This window comes from Botryllus schlosseri, chromosome 3 (assembly GCF_051294905.1).
Source record: "Botryllus schlosseri isolate E-star chromosome 3, Bs_hap1, whole genome shotgun sequence".
In the NCBI taxonomy this organism is placed as follows: Eukaryota; Metazoa; Chordata; class Ascidiacea; order Stolidobranchia; family Styelidae; genus Botryllus; species Botryllus schlosseri.
This window is the reverse complement of record NC_137238.1, coordinates 12,401,552-12,428,521: the sequence shown is the minus strand read 5'-3', so window position 1 is coordinate 12,428,521 and position 26,970 is coordinate 12,401,552. Positions and strand designations below refer to the sequence as shown.

Genomic DNA, 26,970 nt, shown 5'->3' with positions numbered 1-26,970 from the left:
TAAAAACAAGTAAATTTACTTTTGACATGCCCGTATATTAATTTAACGGGCATTTACCGTTAATATAACTGACGGGACAAATTTACCGGTATAATTTGGGTAAATCTACGAATATTTCTAAGAGTGTAGGTGTGTAACGCTAACGCATAACCATATATTTTAAAAGGTCATCAATACTTGGATTTTCAAAATCAGCGCGACAATTACATCTGATTAATATCAGTGATTATAAATTCTAAGCTATACGATGGGTTGCGCTGTCACAGGTGAGGCTTGGCCAGTCTGCGCCCCGTCTAAGCCTTACATCTCCTGTCGCGCTTTATTTTCGAACAATAAATTTGAAAATTCTGTGAATAAAAATGTTTAAGATCTAGTCATTCATAAACATCAATAGACGATAACAATAACCATTGAAGGGTTCACAATTTTCCTTCACTCATCCCTGACGACATCTGAGGCAGTGCCTCATTTGTCTCCCCTAACCCCACGCCGCTGACGTATCACATGGTGGGAATATAATGATGTAGTGACTAATGCTCCCTCTAGTTCAGTGGTTCTCAACCTTTTTTAGACACGCCCCCCTTTATGATAGTGAAAAATTTCGCGCCCCCCTTATCGTCATATCACAAAATCCAACAGGGATGCTAGCAACCCCAATATGATTGTTTGATGGCGCGGAAGGTTATGGCTGTTGATGAGAGAATTCAAAAATATGAAATTCGGTCTGTATATAGAGAAACACGCTTGAATTGGAGGTAAATCGCGCAGAGCGCGAAAACTTTATCAGTTCCCCGCTTCTTCGTGCCCTCTTCAGGTGCTTTCACGCCCCCCATGGGACATAAGCTCATTTACACGCATAGACGCAACCACAGAGCTAGTTTATCGGTATCAAATGTAAAATATGGTATTTCGTAAACTCAGATCAGGTACCGATTGGGTTACTGCATGCGTGCCATGCATCGGCGTATCTATACTACAGGTTGAGAACCACTGTTCTAGTTTTTTACGAGTCTGCGCGCACTAACCAGCTCACTACGCGGTCCTTTTGACAACAGTGCGCAACGACTAAATATGGTCATTACCTCGTTTTTTGTGTGTGCAGCTTCGATTTTCTGTGCGCGGAGACCGTGTCAGCACTGCGCAATTGCGAATTGGTAGTGATCATGTTTGGCTCCGCCTACCCACGCAGGCAGAAAAATATAGCGCACACTACGAATCCCATATATTAGTCAATTAGTGCTACGAATACGTCATGGATGGTCAATTGTGACGTAACAGTTGATTGACATGTATGGCTCTTTTGAAGTTACAATTGAAAATTTTGGACCAATATGGCTCTTTGGTCAAAAAAGGTTCCCGACATCGGTTCTCAACTTCCCTTGTATAACGGGCCGCATTTTATCAGCAAAAGACACTGCGTGCCGCAGAACATTATTATCATGTATTTCTGGGCTACTATTAAATTTAGGCTAACTGTAGCCTAGTTATCAGTCGTTTACGGGCATTGTTATGCATCCTAAAGAATGAATGGACAGCGTTTGTAAGTTTGCAGTTGCTGTATTTTGTGAGAATATGAATCTTCCAGCGGCGCAAGCAAAATAATGAAGCTTTGTACTTCCAAGAAGCTCATCGAATACAAAAGTGATAAGTTTCTTCATTTTCTTTTCGTGTACTAAATTTCGGCTGACTGGTGCGAATGAAATTATTTTTCAAAAAAAAAAGTACGAATGGAGCTCAAAAAGCACTGTGATATGCCCTTGAAAAGCCGCCATGCCTTTTCGCTATTACGTCACACAGACATGAATGTTTTCTATATTTCGATCAGGGCAGGAGATGGGACGCGGAATATTTTTATACCGGAAATCGGGCTACGATTATAAAAGGGTTAGGAATCATTGGTTCATGCTGTGACATGAGGTTGAAATGGCAGTGAACTAGATTGTCATCTTAATCACCTACCTGACCGCAGAATGTCAAAGATCAACGACGTTCAATTGACTCCGGTGTTCAAATATTTACTCTTCAATCCAAGTCTATTCAAATCACAAAATATAACATCGTAACTTATTGTTTCAGATGTCGAATTATTCACGTTTGGAATCATAAACGGAGACAAGAGAGAACTAAACTCTATCGCCTCGGATCCGGCTGAGAACCATACCTTCATATTGAATTCGTTCAACGAATTCGAGATGGTTGCCAGAAGGGCCCTGCATTCAGGTAGGATAACTAAATGGAATTAACAAAACGCGTGATCGCTTTTTCGAAAACTACCCAGCGAGGTGTTGGGGCGCGATTGGATTACGCATGTGGATGTTGTGGGTGATGTCATATTTCGAATAATACCAGCATTATTACCTGACGGTTCAAAAGTAGTGAATATAATCGCCGTTTTCTAAAGGTTGTTTTTAATGTGCAGGGTGGTAAAATCGTGTTTCGGCACTTCGACTATTTAGCACCAGGTCAGTTCTTGGACTCGTATCACCACGTTTCATTAGTATCTGCCGGTTACACAACGAAGTCCGAGTTGGGCAGCATTAGTTCCGGATATGTCACACTTAGTACTAAATCGGTCGGCATTGGCGAATGCTAAACAGCACCAAGTGTGGACGTCTCCCTGTGCAGTATTTCCGTCACATTGTTGTACAATGTACACATAGTCCGGCATCGTGATACCCTTATACATTTGAGTTGTTGAATGACCGCTCCGCGGGCCCATGTTCTGTCTACAGCCGGAATAGAACTGTTGATTGTCATTCGTCAGATAGCTCGTAAGTTAGCAGTAACGTCGCAAGATCGAAGCAGAGAAACGTGTGAAGCATTCCAGCAAACCTCTGGATTGCGTTGCCTGCTAATTAATATCTGTATCTAACGACGTCACGTTTCTCGTGACCCTAATATGCGAGGAATAGCTTCGCGGCATATACATTGGACAATATTTGGCAGATACAATCACTAATCTGTCTGCCATGCCATGCACTTGCTAGCTTGATACTTCAGCGGTTCATTTTATAGTTCACTGTAACGCATTCCGTGATCGAAGGGATTCATAGTTGAATAAACGGTCCATCTGACTGCCGTTTGATAGTAATTTCAGAAATTAAAAACACAGATAATCCCGTGGAAACAAGAACCGATTACACCCTCCAAATTACTGGAATATACATGATGTGCCGATAGCACTAAAGATTCATATCACATGTATTTGCTGCTACGTATCGCAAACAGAAGTATGTCGCCTCAAGATCTCGTGGAGGACGTGTAAAAATAATTTATTATTGAATTATTGCATGTCAACAACATCAAAATAACAAAGGGGATATACAAATAAAATCGTAGGAGAGGTATAAAAAGAGAAATGCTAAAGTGCATTGAACGCATGACAGTAACACAAGATGCGTTGCCGTGTTTTATGGGTGTCAAGGAAATTTCCAAAAATGAAAACTTTCTGTCGATACCCGAAACCTTACGCAAAAATTGCATGATATATATTTGTGTATTAATCTACGCATAAAAATTGATCGATGGTACAAACAGTCGCCGATATAGCAAGATTGATCGTAAGCAAGATAGGAATCGCCAAAGGTGCATTATGTTCAATACCCAGGTGACGCACAGTATCTAATGCAAAATGAACCTGATGGCTAGCGTGCGCTGAGTGACATATGATTGAATTCGGATTGGAAATTTAACAGCCCTGTATTCTTGGATTACTGTGTATGGCGAGAGGCTTCGTATTAGGCCACTTTTGTCTATATTGCCGGCCACGGAATAATAAACAAATAGACGTGCCTGACATGAAAATATGTCATCATGAAACGTACTCCTAGTTTATGGATTGTGCTGACACCGCTGAGATTACTACAAAAGGTATCAGAGAGGGCTATAGCGATAAATTGGAAGCGTTTCTTTAAAGCTGTGCACTGCGCAGTGTGCATTACATTGAGCTCTGAGGTGTACTGGAGGTGCGGCTTCTGAAAACGGCCACATGACGCGGACACAGTAGGCCAGTAGCATATACAGAGAACGGTATGCTCAATATTTTGATTTGGTTTCTTTTCCTCTTTTCCAGTCAGTGTTTGTTCGGTGGTTGTTACGAGCTTTACGATCAAACCTTACCATAATAAAATTTGATGACGATGTGAAATACATGATAATGATACCTTCATACGGATGAGCTGTTGTTATTAAACGATTTTCTCACCACCTTTTTCAAGGTCTGAGTCTTAATATCGACGGTGGTGCTCATGCATAGTGGAAATAGTATACACCGCCACGAGTTGTAAGTCATCACCAAACAGATGATGTTCGCGAAAACGTCAATGTCCTGCGCGAGTGACATCAGAATGAGCGGGGTGCCTTTGCCTAACGACGCGAAAATAGAGAATAACGTTAAGTCAGTCACCACACATACGGAGGAGCATATAATGGCCCGTTTAATGGGGCGCATAGCTTCTTTGGACGGCGTGAACATTTTAGCCGCGTATAAATCATGAGCCGAGCTCGTGTCGGTGTCATGCCTCGACGACGATGACGAATTTTCATTCATGTCGTCACAATGCGAATCAGTTTTGGTTGTACGTTCTGGATCACGTAACATCGAGCCTTGCGTTCCTGATGTCATTTTCCTGGACGCTCTTCTTCGCCTGTTTGACAGTTTCCTCAAGTCCATTTTCTGGCGTAAAAACGGGTATAGAAACAATATCACCAGCGTGATTTGGAATATGGCTGTTATTACTACGTACGACATCAAGGCGAACACTTGATCATCGTCGAAATAGGTGTAAGTAGACACGCATCCGATGTAAGTATCATCGTTTATAAGGGATTGTATATCGTTAGGCTCGGCGTACGAATAACCGGCTTTGAACCGCGTCGGAACTAAGTTCATTATCGTATTCGCCACGCCAATTAGTAGCACCACCGGTCCGAATATGTTACTAAATAAAACGAGTCTTTTATCGTACAAAATGCCTATCACGGCCGGGTCTCGGTACAAAACCCACTGTTTCATCCATAAGAACGAGAAAACCGACAAAAAAGCTACAGAAAACAGTGCGTTATTCGTGACATCGTAAACTATTTCGCAAACAGCGTCATTGCGTGCTTTCCACGCGTAAAAGAAAGCAAATTGATCCAAGAGAAATTTGATGAGGGTCGCTACCGACGCCAAGAGACATATATAGACCATGATCCGCCGGTGTTTGTTCCTCGACTTGAGTGAGAAGTTCGCGTTGCTGTTTATATCGTCGCAAGTATTCGTTATTCTTTCGATGGAAGCCTGAGCAGCGTATTTTCTCGTGTTGCTCGTGGCTCTGTACAATCTTTCCGCGTACCGCGCTAGGCAGCATATGATGTAAGAAAGGGACATTGTCATAACGCAGAGCGCAGTTTGACAGCCGATCCACAGGATCCTGCCGTTGTATAATGTGCCGAAGTTTGAAGTCGCGAAGGTACGCCTGAGATCCGTCTCTGCGAACCGGATCGATGTGACATTTTCCATGAGAGTTTCACCGTCATACGGTCCATGCAAGCGAAAACATTGACAGAAAGCTAGAGTGATTTATTATTCTGCTAAAACAAAAGTAGCTCAATCGTAAATTTCTACAACATATACCACTCACACCTAACGGCGTAAATGCCTACTCAAGTACTCAATGACAAGCATCGATTTTCCTGAAACGCTCAAACTATACTTCAAGCGCAAATAGAAAACGAAAGGTATGAAGTAGTCAAGCAACCAGTTTTAACAACCAAATTTGGTCGATGGGTCGAAACCTGCAATCAGTTAATCTGAGGTAGCAAGTTGCAAAATGCAACATGGAATTTTTGCCGCAACTCTGCAGGCATTGCACTAAATGTACAGGAGTGACTTCAAAAACAAACTAATAAACCATTTCTAGTAGGGTCCTATTCTCTTTAATTTGCTAGGAGTTCAACAACCCCATCCAAGTAGTATTTGATCTTGGAATCTTAGCCTTATGAAATACACCAGTCAGCATTTCAGGGGCGCAATAATAGAATAGTATGGGAGCTGTTGCGTTATACACCGACACTTTTCGAGTATACATAACCTAATAATTTTAAAAAATGTGCATGAATACAACTTCCTAATGATACTTTTGTTAACAATAAATGCAACTTTCTCACAATTTTAATGCAACAAAAACTTGCCCTACTAATGAGTAATGACACTTTAAATTGGTGGCATCTTCCCAACAGTATCTTATACATCTTAAAATCTAAAGTGTAAGAATTTATATTCCAAATAGGCCTAACACTTAAGCAACCCGTAAAACTAGAAATAGTTCGTCAGCCTACTGACCATTGCCTATACCCAGGGTTGCCAAACCGTCCTTATTTCTAAGATTTGTCCTTATTTTTGAGGGTCACGTCTTAGAAAACTCAGCTGTCCTTATTTCTAAGATATGTCCTTATTTTAGACTTGCGTCCTTAGTTTGTCTTATTTTCAACCACTACAGAACTTCGATCGTTTTCGTCTGGTATCTCTGCTGCATAATAATCTCCAATTATGCTTTTGCGTCGAGATTTTATGACATCATTAATGAAAGGAACTCTCGTGACGTATACTCTACAGCAGCCAGCAGGGGCGGGCAACTTCTCCAGTAGGCGGGCCGGATTGCTGACTTGATACATTATTCACCCATTTATTCATATATATACAAAGAATAAATCGTATTTAATGAATGTATTTTAGCGACAGCAATGTAACTTTGAAGCCAAACTGTCCGCGGGCCGGACAAAATCCCTTCGCGGGCCGTATGTTGCCCGCCCGGCTCTACAGGATTTGACTTTTAAGTGGTGACATAGCTAGGGCAGTGAGTGGTGGTATATCAGTTTCGGCTGTACCAAGCTACCGAAGCGGACGTCATTTTAGCAGTACACAGCCAGCCATTAATTTGAGCCAGTCGATGAATAATTTTTCCACCAGTCGATCAGCACCAACGACCACAGAGTACAAGGAAGCTGCTGAATAGGGTACCTGGGCATTCCATACTGTAAAACACCAGCAGTCCTTCCTCACCAACGATTGCACATCGCAAGTATGTTGCAATTTGTTCAAAGAAATATTCCCTGATTCCAATATCGCAAATAAGTTTTCTTCGGCCAGGACCAAGACTACAAGCATTGTTACTGGAGTCTAGCTCCATACTTTCAAAAAATAATTTTGTCTAAACTTGGTGTACGGCCTTATTCCATCATGTTTGACGCCTCTAATCACATTAGGCGAAAAAGTGTGGTTTATCACCCTATGAGGGGGGCAAGACCAACGTTTTTTTGTGGGGGGGGGGGGGCTGACGACGTGCTGTTTCGGCCTGAGTAAAGGTACACTTAGACCTGAGCTGTCGTCAGATCCATGAAGCACTGTCTAATTACAAGGATTTTTGGAGCAGATTGTTTCTGGCGAAAATTATGGAATGTGATATGCCACGGCTGGTATAAATACGGGGTATGTACAAAAACGCTTTTTCATGCTCATCTAATTTTTCTACTGTCCTTATTTTTTGGTCCATGTCGATGGCAACCCTGTCTATACCACCTACGGCACAAAGATGACCATTGACCAATGACCGTGTATTGCATTGTATTTAAGCTATGACGTGTCAAAAGCGAGTTCTGAAACATTGATATGACACTGTGTAATGCTAACATGTTCTACCTTGCTCACATTACTATTATTGCAAATATGTATACGAAGCACGGCCATCTACGTCTGGATGCGCGATGAAGTTGTAGCTTTTGATGTTTCAGCATCAAATATTAGTGAACTATCAGGCCACTATTGTCGTTATGTTGACTATAGCTTGATGGATTCATCGCAAGTAATGTAGAGTCTAAATAACCAAAATGGCGCGAGAATATAACTGGTTCTGTTCGTACAGTAACTGACAGTAGTGGTCCGTTATGTCAAATACAAATCTTGAATAGATTAGACCTTACTGCCTGAAGCTTGGATGTATTTCCTGCATGGTTGAATCCGCATCTACGACCGCACTTCGTCATTAATAACAGCAGAAGTTTTGTTACATGTTTTGTAACAAAACAAGTGGATTTCGTGTCAAGTCTCATTTTGGAGTCTTGATTTGCAAAGATTTTAGAGCCAAAATTAGGCAACGTCTTAAAAAATAGGTTTCCAACGTAAAATCAGAATCCATGCTCATTGGTTATTTTTCTTCTGAAAAAGGTAACAGCGCTACAAGAGGGCTGTATAATGCGATACGAGCCAAGATCGATGTTCAGACTGTTTCGATCCTCGTGATTATGAGATGGAACTCTGATATAGATATGATGTTTGTTGCTATTCTTTCTATTTTAGAATGTAATTCAATCCCCAAGTTTCTGCAAATTTAGTAGTTCTAATTCCAATCTGATTTGAAAAAAGGTGTAGCTATAATTCTGAGTATAATATAATTTAGAAGAGCTGAAAAAGTTTCTAGTTGACAATCTCTATACACTACAAGCATATGCAATACAACTCAACTGTGGCTAGTGTGCCTGTTGTAGAACATTACCAATCATCTTGCGGCTGAGTGTTGATGAGGAAATGCCAATGACAGAGCGCAAAGAGTCTGATGTCCATAAATGAGAATGAAAATTCGACTGGTTTAAAATTACCGTAATGATAATATTGCTAATCTACTGCGCACTTGCACAGATACTCGCATAAACACCAACTTCTTTCTGACTTCATTGCTGTAAAGCTCGTGCAGCACTCAAATATATAGTATTCGCTGCACCCTCTACGGCTAAGCACACAGTTTCCAATGATATGTACCCGTTTTATCGCATGAAATTAAAGCAAACCCGCTACGCTTAAATCGTAGGCCATCGCGCTGGCAGTTTAGCCTGTGTAATTCAATTAGACTACTTCACACTAACGAGCGGTGTCACGCGAGGTCAACAATTGCTCGCGTCAGACGCTGATGTTATGGATTTGTGCGCTAGGCTACGACATGCTGGAATGTTTGTGTAGGTCGGTAGAAATCCACTAAACCAAGAGCATTGTTCCTTACGTTGACCGACCGATCTAGTTGGTCAAGGTGTTATCTTTAACAGCCATCCAAGTTAGAAGATTTAATAGATATATCGTTTGATAAACAATTTTCATATGTATGTTGCCTACTACGGGAGAGATTGTCGTGAATCCTATGTGATGACCAGGAAATGCATAGATAATCACGAAATCGTGATAAACAGTAGCAGTTTGTGAAGTATGCATGATTCGCTTCGTGCACGGACCAAGCAAACATAAATCTGTTGCTAACCGTATGTTCTTTAGCCATTTATATGAAAGCCGAATCGATACCCTGACTTCCACTACAAAGCGAGGTAAGAGACAAGGTCGTAATGCAGAATTGCATCAAGTAATTCAACTAAAGCTATAAATCCCACTCAGTTAGTAGTCTAACCGAATTATAGTTCAAATAAAGCAGTATAAGACCGAATATATTCAGCTAACTTCTGCAAAACATCCTGGTAACAGTACTTGACCTGTGTTAATGATAGGTATAGTACATGATGAACATGAACTGGGTTGTGTCCTCTCCTAACCTACGCCACATTAGATTCACATATTCCATGTGGCGCAACATAAGGAATGACCATTAGAAAATTATTTTAAAGATAGACGCAGTTTCAGAGCTATGAATTATCACAAACCACTAATTAATGGATTATCGGTTAGTTAGAATACTACATTAAACTTCCACGAGAACTCATGTCTTGCATTCATTTAGTTAACGATTCAGTTTTGGATACAGGTACTACGTACTGATACATGTATCGGTACCCAAATGAATGCAATGATTGTATCTCCTTACAAGAAGTTGATACCCTCGCCCTGAATCCGTAAACCTGACTAGATATGTTTCAGGTTTCACTGGTGATACTTCTGATACAGTGCGACGTAGAAGCAAACTATACTCCGCCAAAAAAGCAAGCGACGCCGATGTGAATTGTACTAACGCATAGCGGGTTAATGACGCTAAATTCCGTGACCTAACAACATTACTATACATACCCTCGCACTACAAATAGTCTTGAGAATATGACCGCTATCAATCATCTATCATCGTTCGTAGGGATCATGATCCTTTTGTTGAATGTTACTACTTACAAGGCAACCGGCATTCACCGGTATAATGAGAAAATGGCCTCAGAGTATTATATCGCGAAGCCAGGTCTCGGGTTACCGTCAGGCTTCCGAGCGTTCAAATGATAAAACTAGGTCAATTTGAGGGAAATAGCAAACGTATCCATTTAAGGACATAGTGAATTACAGGGAAGTATTGTACGAATGTACGTTAACAAATCATGATATAGTTTTGCGCCGATACAAAATCATTCTGACCAGTCCATAACGAGCTACCTGCCTTTGAACCGTTACAATTTCGACTGTGTACCGTATGATTGCTATACCTTGAATATTCCATTCAAGAATCCAATCAAGCATGTGGCGAATATAATCCCGAAGTCATACAGTAGAATAGTGCGCCAAAATCGGCAGGAGCTACAGACGCCCTTCATGTTTTGCCTTACGAAACCAAATAGTCAGTAATCGGATCCATAATCGGGCTGCAATTTCCCTGAAAGCGATGTTTTCTTCCTATATCTGTCGATCGGGTATGTGCTGGCGCTGCTACCCATCCGCCACCATGCAACTACCTAACCTACTTTATGTTGTATAATATCGCATAAACGACTAGTGCTTTTTAGAATTCGTTACTATCGATTCTGAAATCACAATATTAGTCCGCTCACCCACAAACTTCTCATCGACACACTGTAGCAACTCTACATCCATTGATATCCGACATAGTACCAACAATACCAGCTAAGAAAATAGATGGAGGCGGAGTACACTGCGTCGGCGTATCTATTGTCGAAAACTTGGCAACTGAGACGAAGTGTTCTGTTTCGCATGCAAACAGATCACGTACACCACGTCACGTTCAACTAAGTTCCAATGTAACCAACACGGTGGCCGAATCACAGCCCAAGCTAACGATACCTCATCGGTTCTTAGACTTTCAGCATTGATTGCGTGTTCCCATTGTTTGTTGAGCTATGCCTTCCGCTTTACGGCAAGCAACTTGATCATCCATTGCTCACGGCAAAGTCAGCCCAAGAATGAAACGTAGCGTCAGTACCCGAAGATTGGATTTTCCACTCAGGTGTCTGGTGTGACGAATTATAATTCATGATATGAGTGTGGCAGTTACCACCTTTCACTGGAATTATGCATTTCTTTACGAGTTTTCCACTCGAATAATTGATTAAGCTGCAACGTAGGAATGATATGCCTAACCCCACCACCTTCAACTCATAGCGAGTTCAAAAATTAGATACCACGGTCTCTGACAGCATGGACCTTAGTCATGCGTGACGACATGAGCCATTACCACATCTCATCCAGAGTAATTGGGATTAGTCTGTCCACACTCCACAGTAACCGCAAATGCACGGGACAATACGCATACACTAGTACATGGGGTGCCAAACTCAACTTGCGTCGCGGGCCGGATTCAAACCTTCGGATCATTCGCTCTTACGATTATATGACTAGTCGTATTTCTATGCACCCTTTGTTTCAATCGTATGCTGACGGCGCGTGCATTTTGAGGAATACAAGAGCTGACCACAGATATTTTAATTATATTTCCGTTAACTAATATATTCTCCATGTAACATACATATAACCGTTTCGCATTGGCGTTTTCACTTCTGTGAATAACCATAGCGTTGGTTCCGTTTTCTACATATAACACTGAACTCTGTATCCACTATTTTCTTTCTTTAAATTAGGTGTCAACGTCAACGACTTGATCCCAATGGTGACTGAAGTCAAATCACATGTCCGATGGTCATGGCCTATAACCATACTCTACATTTGCTGTCGTGATGGATTATTTAATGGAAGTATTTCGTGCCTTCACGCATTTTTCAATCGACTCAAAATTGCTTCGCGGGCCGGATGAAACCGTTTGGCGGGCCGGATGCGGGCAGTATGTTTGACACCCCTGCACTATAATACATAATCAGAAATATAGTTGAAATCAACATTGGGTGACAAATATCGCTGTCCATACTTTGAATTCTTGATATTAATAATATTCCGGTCATTGCATGTACATTATTTCACTACGTAGCCGTCACTTGACTTTATTTCTGAATCATCTATCTTCCAACACACGAAATGTTTGTCGAATCGAGTCCCGGTGCATAAGGACGTTTACTGACAAACTGATAAGATGATATTTGACCACATATTTAACGCAGCCTGCACTTTGACGCCCCTGTGACGACGTTGTTGCTCTGACTGCAATACAAACTATCGGGTATCGGACTTCAGCTGCTGTGGCCACTTGTTGCGTCGCGCACCGTGTGACTGGCCGCATTCAGACATGGCTGGTTTACTGCAGTAATGTCAGCTGAATTCCAACGAACGCACAATGAATTAGTTGTTTCCGACCACAAATGAGACCTCAACGCGTTACGTTAATATATGCAGCTCAATACACATCTCGCAAATCACCAGAGAAAAATACAGAATGGTCGATTGCTTACTCGTTCACTTGAAAAATGAGTACCGTTGATTGCAATTCGATGTAAAAATATTTCCGACGCAAGGGGACTTCAGCCAATTGACAGCGCGGTTGGTAATATATTCAAAACACTGATTGCTATTGAGGATTATAGTATAAGTAAAATAATTTATTCGTAATCAATATTAATACACAAAGCGCAATTAATCCTGGATGTGGTTAAGACCATTGAATCGAATATCAGCTTCGAACGCTGCTGGACGAAGGCGTATGCACCAATCCAAAGAGTATTTCACGAAGCGTTCACGCATATGACTAAAGATGATTGATTAGTCACCGGGCCGAATATATAATATTGTTCGACGAAATGTCGTTCCAAACATGCTTAAGGGTGGTATAACTTGGTGTCTATATAGTATATACTCTTGGTGCTCGGCGAGTGCGGAAGACATTTGGATACGTTGCTTTGAACGGCAAATTCTTTTTTTTCTGAGTACATTACATGCACTGAGTATACCGCATGCATGCACTGGCGGTGCGTACTCAATTCCATTTTAACACTGCGGAAGTCATGAGCTTTCGGTTCGCTGGAACTTTCTATGAATATATGATCACTGATCAGCTACATTGCTGATGATAAATATTTGACATTACGGGTGCATAGTAGGAAATAATCGGCTATGTTCTGTTTTTGATTTGGAATCGGCCGACTTGAAGTATGCCACGACACACACGAAAGTCGCAGTAGTAAGTACTGACGACACAGCCTTTTTGCACATATTTTGATTCGTGAACTTTCTGAGAGTTGCTCATTCGTTAAGTGACGAGGTCAAACACTGTTAAATCGTAACCTCAAGTAATGAATACGTCATATTATGACCATACCATACCATATACATATTATAAATGCATGCTTAGGATGTATGATGACCGAAAGCTATCACACAGGCACCAAGTAAACTCCTAAATAAAATGAAGATTTCCTTCAAACGTTGACCCAAAAGACACGAAATGATATCATGAAGTGTTACTGTGCTATACAGCCTCGGTAGATAGATATAACGGGTCTGACTTTCATAGCTTTCCGACGGAAACGTTCCATGCACTAGCTAGAAACTGACAAAGATTGTGGGTTAAAAATTATAGTCATATGGTTGCGGTAAATTTGAGATCACCGCAGGGGTGTAGTCTAGTGCTATTCACTCGAAAAGGGGAGCTTTAAAACAACATTGCAACGTACTTCTAGATTGAAATCAGGCAAAAAGAATGCAAATTGGGAAAGAACCCGATTCATACGCTGCAATTCTACCGTGTAATATAGAAATGTGGTAAGTCCACGACTACCATGCCCACTTAAAACATGGGATTGAGCAGCCATTCAATAATTTCCTAGCGAATGTGTCATATAGTCGGAATTCTAGATCGAAAGCAACTTATAATTGCGGCTGCGAATCGTTGTCTATTGCACAAAAAATGTACGTGAGCGGCATTTTGTTAAACCGAAAAAAAACGTGACATTTCATTTAGTTCCAGCACTACTATATTCCCTAATTCTGTATACGAAACTCTCCACTGACTAAATGGGTTTTTCTAGATTTTAGATTATAGATTTTTCTAGAGTGATCGAAAAGAGTGTAAAGAATTATACTTGTCGGCAGAAAGAATTTCCTGGCATAGTACGATTAGACAGCCATGTTACAGTAATGGTGATGGGCATAGTATAGGCACGGCAACACAGAGATGTGAAAATTGATTTAGTGAAAATCAAGAGTCGCTTTTGGACTGGGTATTGATCTAGTCTATTTTGGAATATATAGTATAGTGAATGAATAATATCGAAAGGTTAATGACATTATGGTATTGTCCATAAGGCAACCAAGCATTCACACAATGTTACTGCACTTGATCAGACACACTCCACGACCTTGTCATATATGGAGAAAATACCGTGATCAGTTTTTGATTTGGGTAAAACATCGAATTCCATAATGTCGCAATTACGACCTAGATGAAGTAAATAACGGAGTGGCGGTCTCTATATCATTCGCAGCCCATATACCTCAACAAGAAAATAGTCCTGCGATACGCCAGAGCCATGCGGTAACTTACTATATTAGATAACAGGCGCAATATGGTTTCCGTAAACGCGGGCATGGATGAAATAGCGAGACGAGGATATACGTAATATGTGCCACAAATATTATATTTATTTCTATAGTCCATGAAATGCCTTCTACACCATGTTTCTAAATATGACTTTGAAATACGCGTTTCACTGTTGATCAATAACGGAAAAATAATTCTAGAAATGCGAAAACTATATTCATCTTATATTGATGATGCTTAGTTAAATCGTGTTGATGTCTTGTGAGGTTTGACCCGAAACAAAGCCTATATTTAAAGTTTTCACTCATTTGAGAAACGATATCAATACACCAGTATCGCAGTATCATGCCGCTTCGGCGTTTATTACTAAACAAACCTGAACTGGACATCTCAATGTGACTGTACTATCATTGAGTAACGATGGCAAAGGGGTAATGAGAACATTATCCCACCGTATCCAACTACTATATTAGAAATTCGATGGGGGGTGGGGGGGGGGCGTGTGGTAGGCCTACGTCAACGACATTAGACTGACCGACGCTAGGCTAATGGTGACGTAATTGCTGTGATATTTCTCTCGCGACATTCGCTTTGTTTTGATTATTACTGTGGAATACTGAGAAATATAAGGCTATCGATGTGCGTTCAACCGGAAGCTGATCTAAACAAAGATCGATGCCAATGGTCACTGAAATTGATCCTTAATCCGACTATTGAATATTTTTACGTCTAGTTGCAGACCATGATGGCGACATTATGTGTAGAATGATAAAATTTCTTACTCTTTGCGGGTGTGCAAACTGGCACTAAGCATGATTTGAATGTTGACGTTGCCTTTTCCGCATGAATTTGGTTATTGACGTATTTTGTCACGCGTATGATTCGTTGAATTCGGATTGCGAATATAAAACGAAATATGCATGTGTCCCGACAAGGCGCCACGCAAAAACGAAGTCACTATAAAGCAGGGGTCCTAAAACCTTTTTTAAACCGCGTAACCTCTCGGATTATCTGCATGTATGGCATACCCTTAGAAATATTATTGGAGTAAATGTACTCAATTAAAAGCGAGAACACGAGAAACTACGAAGTTACACTTTCAAATATCAATTCATTGAGATGCACGAGCGTGACGCTACTCCATGCGTAAATCTTTTCTTGGCAATTTTTTGCAAAGGCACGCGCAAAAATTATCTTTAACGGAAATTCCTTGCTCACCATAGTCTCAACTGTAAGTGAAAAGTAAAAGATTCTCTACTGACTTTCCGACAGGGCTGGATACAAATTTAACATAAACAATATTCTGCTTGTAGATGAGCTAACACTGAGGACTGCTATAACGAAAATCACAGCGGTAACCAAGCGCCTTCATGATAAGCATAGGCCAGGGTTCTTTTGAATTGAATACACAAATTATGACGGTTCAGTTCAGTATAATATAGTGAGCTACAAAACAGCATCTGTCATATTAGCGAAGCAATAAATATAGCGATACATTCAAAATAGTGAGTGTCAACATCTCTCGATACATTCAAAATAACCTAAGCCAACTCTAACCTTGCAGCAAACTGGTAGCTGCTAGCTCATTATTCTGGAAAGTCTTTGCAAACGTTAGTAATAATCCATTATCCGTAATCCAGTAAGGTAGCATGAGGTCGCTGACAGATGTGATTTAATCTCCGCGATGTTGTCGCGATGCAGATTCAGAGCAATTTTGAACCTAATCCGTGCAATTTATTACACCAACTCTGATAATATTGGTGTTTATCAATGTTCTGGGGCCGAGTGCTGGAAGTTATACGATTTCGTTCCTTTTGAGTGTCAAATCTGTCTGGACTAAGAGCAATGAAGCGGAACACTGCGCATAGCTAGGATTTTTGACGTAAGTCACGCAACCATCATTACTACTTTTATTTCAGCCAGTATACTATTACCCCGAAAGTACTTTGAAACGCGTTTGAATCAATAGAACCTGGTTTTCCGTTTAGATGTTAACAAGAAATTATACGCAATGGCTTGTGAATCGTAAACGAAGTCATTAGGATGTAACGATACAAAATCTCCATGCACTAGATTCCATGTCCACTCTGGTACTTATTTGGAATTCTATTTTTATTTCAAAGAAATCGAGTTTTCATTAATGAAATTATGTGACGCCATGTAAATTGTAAACGAAACGAAGTCATTAGGATACATCGATCCACATTCTCCGCGCATACAAATCCATGTAAAAATGTAACGATGCAAAATCTCCATGCACTATGATCCATGTCCACTCTGGTACTAATTTGGAATTCAATTTTATTTCAAAGAAATCGACTTTTCTATTATCAAATTATGTGACGCCATGTTAATTGTAAACGAATCGAAGTCATTAGGACACATAGATCCACATTCCACGCGCATAAAAATCACTGGCATTAATCTGGAATCCGATTTTATTTCAAAGAAATCGAGTTTTGGTCATCAACCGTACACGAAAGCTGACATTGTAACGCGTTTTATTAAGTAGCTGCCTAACTGTGTTCACAGTCGCGGAAATGCGCAATAGTCGACATCACAATGCCTATACAAACAATAAATCAGTAATACACTACTGAAACAAGGTTTCTACGTATAATCGCAATGAACCACACTGGCTGTCAAGAGTACTAGACGTAAACTAAATAACTCCTGCAGAAATGCATGAGTGTTGGCCTAACTGAAGTGGCCGAATTCACAAAGGGGCACTCTGCCTTCATTGTGAATAAGGATGTTATTTTATGCTGTTCAAAGGTAGTAACCCGGTAGCAACTTCATGAGACCGAATACAGTAGCAGAATAGGGGTGGCGTAGGATTTGAAGTCGGAGGTAGCGTAGGATTCTAATATCCAACGCTAACAAAATATACGCTGTTACATTGTACAGGATGACATTGCTCAGTTGGTCAAATCGGTTAAAAGCCACTACCCGCGATCACGCAGTCGACTCTTCGTCAACAAAACTTTTAGAAGCGTCGAACCTTGCAAGTCAGTAACTCTAACACAAGTTCGAAACCTACTAGTTTAATCATAATCAATAAACTCTAATCCATAACTCAACCCTTCAGACGAGGTTTTAGTGCTGACAATATCGCGAATAATAATAAAGCACTTCGCACCAGACGATTTATGCCCATATGACCAATGCAAGTGACTGTGCAAAACTCACAGTCGAAGTAGCCTAAAAATCCTGTCTGGCTCTCTGCGGCATTGAGGATATTTTGAAGCAATATGAATGCTGGAATACGATCAAACTGAAAACAAGACCGATGTAGTAGAATAAAACCTGACCCGTCAACACGGCGAAACGGCAATAAACTCTTTCTTTTGTAATACTTATATGTAGGGTATGACGTTTTTGTTGGAGAAGACAACTTATATCCGCCCGATGCTTGCATTGGATAGTTACATGTCAGATGTCACGCGTTAAAGGCGCCACTAATAGCCATAGAAATGGCTGCGACGATGATACTATTTACGCCAAGTATGGCAACTGGTAGGATTACCAAGCGTCAGCGTCTTGCCATGGTGATTTCCTTCAGGATTTGAGTTTCACGAGAAGTTCGCCACGACCGCAAACACAGTTATATCCAGCTGAAGTCTCACGTTCGCGTACCGTTTTTTCCCACACATATACGACGATTAACTATACGCAGGCGCATAATTAAAGTGACGGATGAAACAGAGTTCGGTGATTACTTTATCTATTCTGGATACTATTCTCTAACTTTTTGCAGCTTCTCGCAGAGGGAATAATACCTTGGCATTGGCTGTCAACGAATGCATCATATCCGATACAACTCTTTGCACTTAACCCCAACGGTAATCCCTAATCTCCCCAGGCGTTCTCCGTTCATGCACGTAATGCAGGCTACATATCAATTTAAACGCCATTACGCGATGCCGATATTGATTACAAGCTTCCAACAGTTTAGCCCGGCTTCAGAGCGTTAGATGACAATAACTACACTGCAACTAACTACTATATCATTTTTACTTGCGCGACATAGCATGATTAATGATTATGTAAACTCCCGACGCCCACATGTTTCTGACAGTTCGACTCATCGCAACTGCAATACATATGCTGACAAGATTCATAAGTACCATCCTATTTCAAGTAGCCCACGTGACGACTCCATTTACTAATCAAAACACCTCCGTAAGTTTCACGTCGTTTATCATAACAATCGCGTGAGGTGCGAGGTTGCATTAGATCAGTTCGCCGGAGGCATATGAAATTAGTCATCCTCGTCAAGAGGTGTCAGAAAAAGAATGTGCCTAACAGGAAATTAATTTGTGCATGACGTTGTTATGATATTTTGACCCCGGGTAATGCGGTCTGCGTTTGCGATATGCAAATTTTACGTTCAACTTGTGTTACTTGAGAGGTGGTCTAATATTAAGCGTGGCTACTCGAGTGAAAGTGAAATTATCATTCTATTTCATATGCACGTAGCGACTTCGAAGACATGGCATAACCACTTCAAGTAGAAGAATAAAATGAAGACATGAAAATACTCAAAAAATAACTTTCAAAAGGTAGTGTGGTCGAGCAGTTGACTGTTCTGGATTGTATGTATCGAAACTGCTTGTTGTTCAGAAAAACTCGTTTTTAACACTAGATAACCAATGCTGGCGTCACAACCGCCTCCCTCACGACCAGTATGACGTGAAATAACGCTTTCGCTAAATTTTGAGGGCTACCGGTATCGGTTTACAATACGTTTTATGTTGCAGTTATAGGCGATTGTCTTGCGTACTCAAACCAGCAAATATCGGTTCCATAATGACAAAAGTTTTGGGTAGTGGGGAATGGAGACTCGGGATAAATCTGAAGCGGGAAATGAAGACAAAAAGGTTGGGAACCACCGGTCTAGTGGTAGGGAACCACTTTGCAAAATCCAAAGCGTAAAAAATAAGTAGTTATACGTAGAACAACTACAAATCAGAAATGGAAGTAGTATATAACAGTGGCTCTCAACTTTTTGATCTCGCGAACCGGTGAAACATCAAAGCGAAAGTTGCGGAACGACGAACTTTCAAACAGCCGAATTCACTCTAAATTTAATTACGACAAATAATGGCGAGATAGCGTAGTGGTGCAACATCAGCTGCAACATCAATGCGTTGTGTGTTCGAGTCCGACCGAGGTCAACCAGAAAATTTTCATCATGCGCTTCAGGATATAAAGACCATGCAATGCCCACGCAGTTTTGCTTCAGTTAGGATATTGCCGTATGTTGAGCATAACACAATGCCAACCTATTTGTTTCATTTGAATGTTTATGATTCAGAATGAGCAGACAATGGCCGTCTACAAATGTAGGCCTACAAATTAGCCTATAAGCTGTAAAATTTCAAATGATAAGTTCGCCGACAGTGAAAAATCTACGATACAAACGACATGCAGGTTCCAAAAAAATTGAACTTTGTAAACAATTTTGACATTTTTTGACCTAACGCTACAATTTTGACCTAATTTTGACTTTTCTGACATGTCAAAAAATCGCTCCACTTATCACAGTCCTAGAAGTGGGCCGTGCTATAAGTCGGCAGCTACTGTATAAAATAAAGAAAATCGGCCTAGTGTACATCACCAAAATAGTCGACAAACACGATGAATACCGCTAACAAACAAACACATTGCGACAAGAGCATGAAACTTAAATGTAATATTGTAAACTTTATTTAATGCTGTTTTTTTATACTAAATATTTATATGTGGTTCTATTGGAGTCCTTTTACAGACCACTAACCTGATTGTGATTGTTAAGCATCCTCGAAAGAAATGCGAGTTGGCTACTTATTATATCTACTATCTATTGTACCGCCAAGTGTCGCTTAATTGCACTGTCGGAATGTAACGAAGTATTGTATAAAAGGCTCCGTAGCCTTCGCATAAAATTTGTCCGACACGAGTTGCAGGCTACTTTTAAACAATTTCTTATAGCATATGCACCAACGTGACGCACCCCCAAAGTGGACTATATCAACTCTCAATTGCGACAGCATACAAAATACATTCCAAACTTCTAAATACGTTTAAATTTTGATGTTTTATTTCTATAATCAACCAACTTCTTGCATTTTGAAATTGAGGTATAAAATTCTAATATATCTGGCGGACAGACAGGAAACTTGCCACGGACCGGTGGTCGAGAACCGACGGTCTATAACACGACCATTTGAGTGAGTAGTACAGGTTGACACAAGCTTATTTGATTGTTTGAATAAGTAAAAATACTTCGTTACTGAACAAATCGAAGATATAGAGTTCACGACTGTATGGACTATTCGATATTTTATGCGTCAAATACCCGCTACAATGAATTGATTTATCTATTTGATATTCCTCAACTGTAGTTTAAAGATAATGCACTATTTGTCGGAGGTAATACTGCTTGATTTCATTAATCGGATATTGGAATGAACACCGCTTCATACCTAGTTTAGCCTATAAACACGAACTTCTATGATAAGGCCCTACGTTGATGAGTTCACTGGATTTGGAGCGGATATGAGTCACAACTGGATAATGTGGACAAAAATGCGTAAGTTTGGAAATACTCCGTCTGGTCATGCTTGACCCTAAATACCCTTTCGATTAAGTGGCAGCTAGTTTCTACAGACCCACACTGGCTAGACATTGCGTCTCAAATATCAATTCCAGGCAGTTTCAATATAGAATCATAGATATTCATCTCCGGAGATTACATGAAGAGCGGAAATCTAATTGGTAGCAAGAGGTTGTAGCCAATGCTCCCTCTAAGCTGGGAACGTGCGCAAATGCGCAGTGCTGATACGGTCTCTGCACACAGAAAATCTAAGTTGCGCACAAAAAATCCGAAGTGATGACTTTGTTTAGTCGTTACGCACTCTTTTCCAAGGGTATGCGCAGTGAGTTCGTGAGTGTGCGCAGACTCGTCAAAAATTAGAAGGAACATTGGTTGTAGCTCTGGCATTTGACCATTGTATTGATCTTGGTACATTGTCACGATATCACAAGTTAATTAGAGATGTATTTATAGCGGGGGTTCTCTCTCAAAGCTTTTTCACGAACAGAGCCTCATTGGGGGCCGCCAGCTTCATGGGAACCGCCCCTTCCTAGAATACGTAACTATTAGAATATTCATTGAAAATGGATTCAACAAAAAATGTGTTGAGTGCCTTCATCCTCGTCCAAGCGATAAAGGTAATAACAACGCTAGAAAATTCATGCTTGCGGCTCAGTATACACGCCGTATCGAGTTACAGTTAATGCGTTGGTTACTGCGGTAAACATGTTAAAAATGATTCCATTACTGCGCTGCCGCTATATACTATGGGAGCATGAATTAACAGAAGCTAACATAAGGCCTGTCACACTCTGAATACGATTACTATTGACTGTTACAAAAATGGATATTACAAAGATTTATTATCATCCCATTCCAACCAAGAACGCACGCTTCGAATCTCAACACAATGCGTTTGTAGCACTTAAAAAGACTACCTCTAATAACTAGGTTAGATAGTTGGTGACAGCTGCAAAGCATATACTACATTAGATGCTTTGAATCACCTCAACACATGCTCAGTAATATCTAACATCTGTTCTAAATATTATACAAGCAAACTTAGTGAAAATTAGGCACCAATGCTATGTTTGCTGGTGAGAATACTTTACCGCATCTGATAAATATCGGACTTATATGACTGTACGATCGATAGCCATTTTAAATGCATCGGTAGGTTCATAACGAGGATATTAGATCATAATATTGATTTTCGATCTTAGACAGTGTATATTTATGACGTTTGGCGCGGTTCCCAATGTTGTGAATCAGACACCAACGAAAACAGAGTACTGTGGTCATAGCTAATAGTGAGCACATATAATCTACAGATCAGTATTATAGTACACTGTTTTCATTTTGTAATCCTTGTAGCAATATCTACCTGAACCCCTATCGCCTCCACATGCTAAAGACTAAAGAGATTACTATGCTACTAGAACAACGACAGGTCATGCAAGATTGTTTTAGCAGATCAAAGAATTATTATGAATAGTTTCTGACCCCTGACGAGTGCCAGCCGAAAATATTCGGGTTTATTTCAATATGAATATACTATTCATTTGTATATTGAAGTTCTGTACCTTCAAGAAGCTCTTTGAATACATTTCTTTGTATACGAGAACATTCGAACATATACTGTGCACTGTGCAGTGTGCATGGTACGCAACAGCTTTGCCGAACGGGATAAACATTCGATCCGCTCATCAAACTACAAAATGATACTTTTTTCGTCGCTATATTTGAACTCAATAAACCAATTAAGCTTTATCGGAAAGCAGTGATGACCGAGAAAATACGTTATGATTAGGGCAAGTTTTTGCAACTTTTGCAACTTTATTTTACAGCTTCCTGCAGCTTCCTAAATACTCGTAATATATGTAGAATGCTGTTTTAAGCTGTTCGAAGGAATCTTAAAGTGCAACTTTTTGCAACTTTTGTCCATATTTTTCATGCAACTTTTTCGATTTTTCATGAAAGTATTTTCGATGTTGGTGAAATACACGTCCAAATTCGACTGAAACACCGTAAATCAGCACCGAAGTAACGCTTTTACGGGTATTTTGGGAGCTCAGCCGAAAAATTGACCTATTTTTTAGTCAACCGAGCAAAATGTGGTCAAAATGCAACTTCTGCAACTTTTTTCGAAAATAAATGAATAAATGCAACTTTCCACGGATTTAACTGCAACAAAAACTTGCCCTAGTTATGATTTAAAACAACGCATCTGAAGACTTTGGTCGATCTTGGTCGGACTCGAACCCGCAACCCTTTGGGGTTGCAGCCGCGGATTATACCACTGCGCTATTTCGCCACAACGAATCGATTGTATTCGCAAAACCAGTTTCCTATTCGGACGTGGGAAAGTAATTTCCGTGAAATTCCAAGTTCCGTACGACCTTCGAATAACTGTCGGATCAACAACGGCTTTGGATTTGGGTTTGCTACGAAATGAAGTCATGATTCGCACTTAACTGCTAGAAGTCCTGTTGACAGATGAGCGCAATCAAATTTGCAGTCTGTTAGTCTATCCATCGGACTCGCATCCATCGTACTCGGATGCAGACCTTAGCTTTCTGTTGACTGCATGGATATCGATAAAGAGCGAGTCAGGGAAGCCCACTTGTTAAATTGTTTCTTGGGAAATATCCGAAAATCGATGATCTTATTGATCTAATATCCGTGTGTATACAAATATCGGTATTCGCATGTCAATACCCAACCAACCGCTATCTGACATTAGTTTTGAAATTACTCCTGATCTCCCAAGAACCTGTCAGCCAAAGTCAATTTGATAAGCTACGACTAAATTCGTCCATTAACAAGGTCATCGTATTTTTATGTCAACGATATTCAATTATGCAAATCCCTCATTAGTTTTGTCAGCACTTTTATTCGTCTAGCTGCGAGTTTCATTGCTTCTAATACAGTAATCAGCTAGGGTAGAAACAGTGCAAACCTCGCCTTATAGCTCTCAATTGGTCGCGCCAATGTTGATCTATTCATGCAAACAGATTCTCTCCGCACATAAAACCATCTCATCGAAATAAAAGTTTATCTCGCACTACCTCAATGCATTCGGCTGTCGTACTTAACTGCGCTATTATATGGCTCGGAGGTGATTGCCTACAAAACTGATACGATTAACGGATAACCCATGCATGTGAACTGCGTGCGCACTATCGACCCTCGTTTAGCAGGAGGTATCCGAATATCATTCATCATCGTAAGTACACAAGTCATTGCACACCAGAATCACGCCATCGGTCAATCGCTGCCGCAGTGTTGCTATTCGTGTTAACTATACATACGAGGCTGTGAATGCAGTCACATGCGAGCGTGTGGTCATTGTAACTGATGAGATCTCATCATTCACTGTCTTTAATAGGTTGTGCGCGGTTGGTTGGAAGAATGGAAGAATAATTCTTTACTTTGATAATAATCTTGCAACTGCATTGGACGCTTCTGTTGGCACAATACGCCCGAGAAGACTGTTAACTATATGCTTGCATGAGTGCATAGTGCATAGCCTACTCAAGGATATCTAATGGAGATATCCCTGGTTCATACTACATAGCTACGCGCATAATCATTGAATGTATATTGCTCTGGTCTGAAGCCTCGCAAGCGAATATAGGGAACTCCGACTGCGTTATCTCCATGCCGGTATCCATTTGAAATATTACATGTTCATACCGCCACTTAAATTATATATACTTGAACTTTCAAAAATGGTAGATTGACGCCAGAGTTTCGAAACTTGGACACAAGTCGATTTAATATGAGATAAGGATAAATTCATCTCTGCAGTAGCGAAATAGTACAATGTGTAATGCTAAATACAGGGTCGACAGGATTTGGCCAAACATAGTATTATTTATGTAGCTCTGTTAGTTTCCAGTTTTGATTTTCAAATCTCACCGGATTCTGTGTCCACATCATTAAGGTTCTCCTAACCGGATTTCAACACACCTAATAAAACGCTGTGACATTTCAGGGACTATGATTGCGACTCTAACCAACTAGATATGGATAGGGCTGCAGCTAAAACAAACAGTGTTTGAAAACACTTTGTTTAAAACATGTTTTAAACAGTGTTTTATACGAAGGCTTTTTAAAAAAAATGTTTTTTTTAGTTGTAAAATTATGCCATAATTGTGTAAAAACTTTCCAAAAAACATGATGCATGAGCCTACGGGCAATAAACACCACATATAGCCAACGTATATCGTTGTGGGAGGATTGGAACCCTCAAAATAGTCGGTTCAACAGCTATGGTACATATATTTCGTCAGAGGCGGTATATTTACCCAATATTTTCAATTGTCAATGTCAATCCACTATAATGACACAATCTAATATTCGTGACGTCATGGCTTAAAAAAAACATGTTTTGAACAAGGGCCTTGTTTTAAACATGTTTGTTTTAAATTGATTTTTGTTTTAAATGCAACCCTAGTTATGGAAGAGTGTTGTTTGAGATGTTCGATATGTTTCTCATAACTCACATCCGGAAAACTACGATTTTGAGAAGTGTCACTTGCTTCGAATCAGGGTATTCCATTTGATATCAACACACACACGAACAGCGGTTGAAACGCAATTACATCGTCTTCATTCCGTGACGGTACACACACTCCGCTAAAATTCATCATTTGTTAGGCTTAAGACCACCTTAAGCTCTGAGAGCATTGCAAATCTGCTATGCATGGTTTTCGGCCCACCGCAATGTAGCGTTAAAATGAATGTTATAGGTTAGGTTTCACGTAGACTGGCATATGTGTCAGTTCATGATCGTTCCACCTAGCGCAGGGGTGATGTGCAAACTACGGTCCCGCAACACCGTTTTGTGCGGCCCGTGAAACATCAAGAGACTAATTAAAAATATTGATAAAATGTGTACTACAAATTTAATTATTGCAGGGACTTGATTAAACATTTTCCTAATCTATTTCACAATGTTAGTCATAAGTTATATTCCTATATAGCAGGGGTCGGGAATCTTTTTTGTCGGAAGAGCCAGATTGGCCCTATTTTTTCCATTATAACTCTCAAAGAGCCATACATGCCGATCAACTGTTACGTCACAATTGAAAATTCGTGACATCGTGGTCGTAATAATTTGAACTCACTGCACGGGATTCATCGTAGGCGCCTCATTTTCTCTGTAAAAACTGGTAATTATTGTTCGAAAATAAAGCTCGAAGCGAGAGATAAGGCACAGACAGTCCAAGTCTTACCATTGATAACGCATATTCATCGTGAATAGCCTAAAATTTATTATAACTGATATTAATCGAATGTAACTGTCACACTAATTCCGAAAATCTAAACAATTCGCTGAAATATTGATCAATTCAGTACAAAAATAAATATTTGGCAAAGAGCCATATCTTATACCCAAAAGAGCCATATATGCCTCGCGAGCCACAGGTTCCCGACCATTGCTGTATAGTCTTTTTTGTATTTCATTGGTGGCGCGATAGCCCGACCTCAAGGTCCAGCCATTTTAAAAGGTTTCAATCGCTACTCATCAGAGATAGACGAAAGGAAATGACTTTTTTCGGGTATTGTAGATTACCCACTCCAGCAAGTTTATTACTTTTCGTGTGTACTAGGAAAACCGGATTCAATCCTGTTGTAAAAATCGGGACAACCGACTTTCAGCCCTAGTTTTGACAGATAGAATCCCATCAATGTTTCTGATGCGTGTACGATACC

At 40.2% G+C, this 26,970-nt stretch overlaps 2 protein-coding genes across 4 annotated transcripts in view; one reads left to right on the top strand and one right to left on the bottom strand.

Annotated features, from left to right (window-relative positions):
* Nucleotides 1–26,970, top strand: part of LOC145434897 (sushi, von Willebrand factor type A, EGF and pentraxin domain-containing protein 1-like) — a 221,150-nt gene that overhangs the window by 17,948 nt on the left and 176,232 nt on the right. For all 3 annotated transcript variants that reach the window (XM_080312126.1, XM_080312125.1, XM_080312124.1), the window contains exon 7: nucleotides 2,077–2,220. In XM_080312126.1, the coding sequence (XP_080168252.1) occupies nucleotides 2,077–2,220 (144 nt within the window). The remainder of the gene's footprint in view (nucleotides 1–2,076; nucleotides 2,221–26,970) is intronic.
* On the bottom strand, nucleotides 3,248–5,612 carry LOC145434910 (uncharacterized). Its single transcript, XM_080312141.1, has one exon. The coding sequence runs from the start codon at nucleotides 5,501–5,503 to the stop codon at nucleotides 4,166–4,168; it is 1,338 nt and encodes a 445-aa protein (XP_080168267.1). The 5' UTR covers nucleotides 5,504–5,612; the 3' UTR covers nucleotides 3,248–4,165.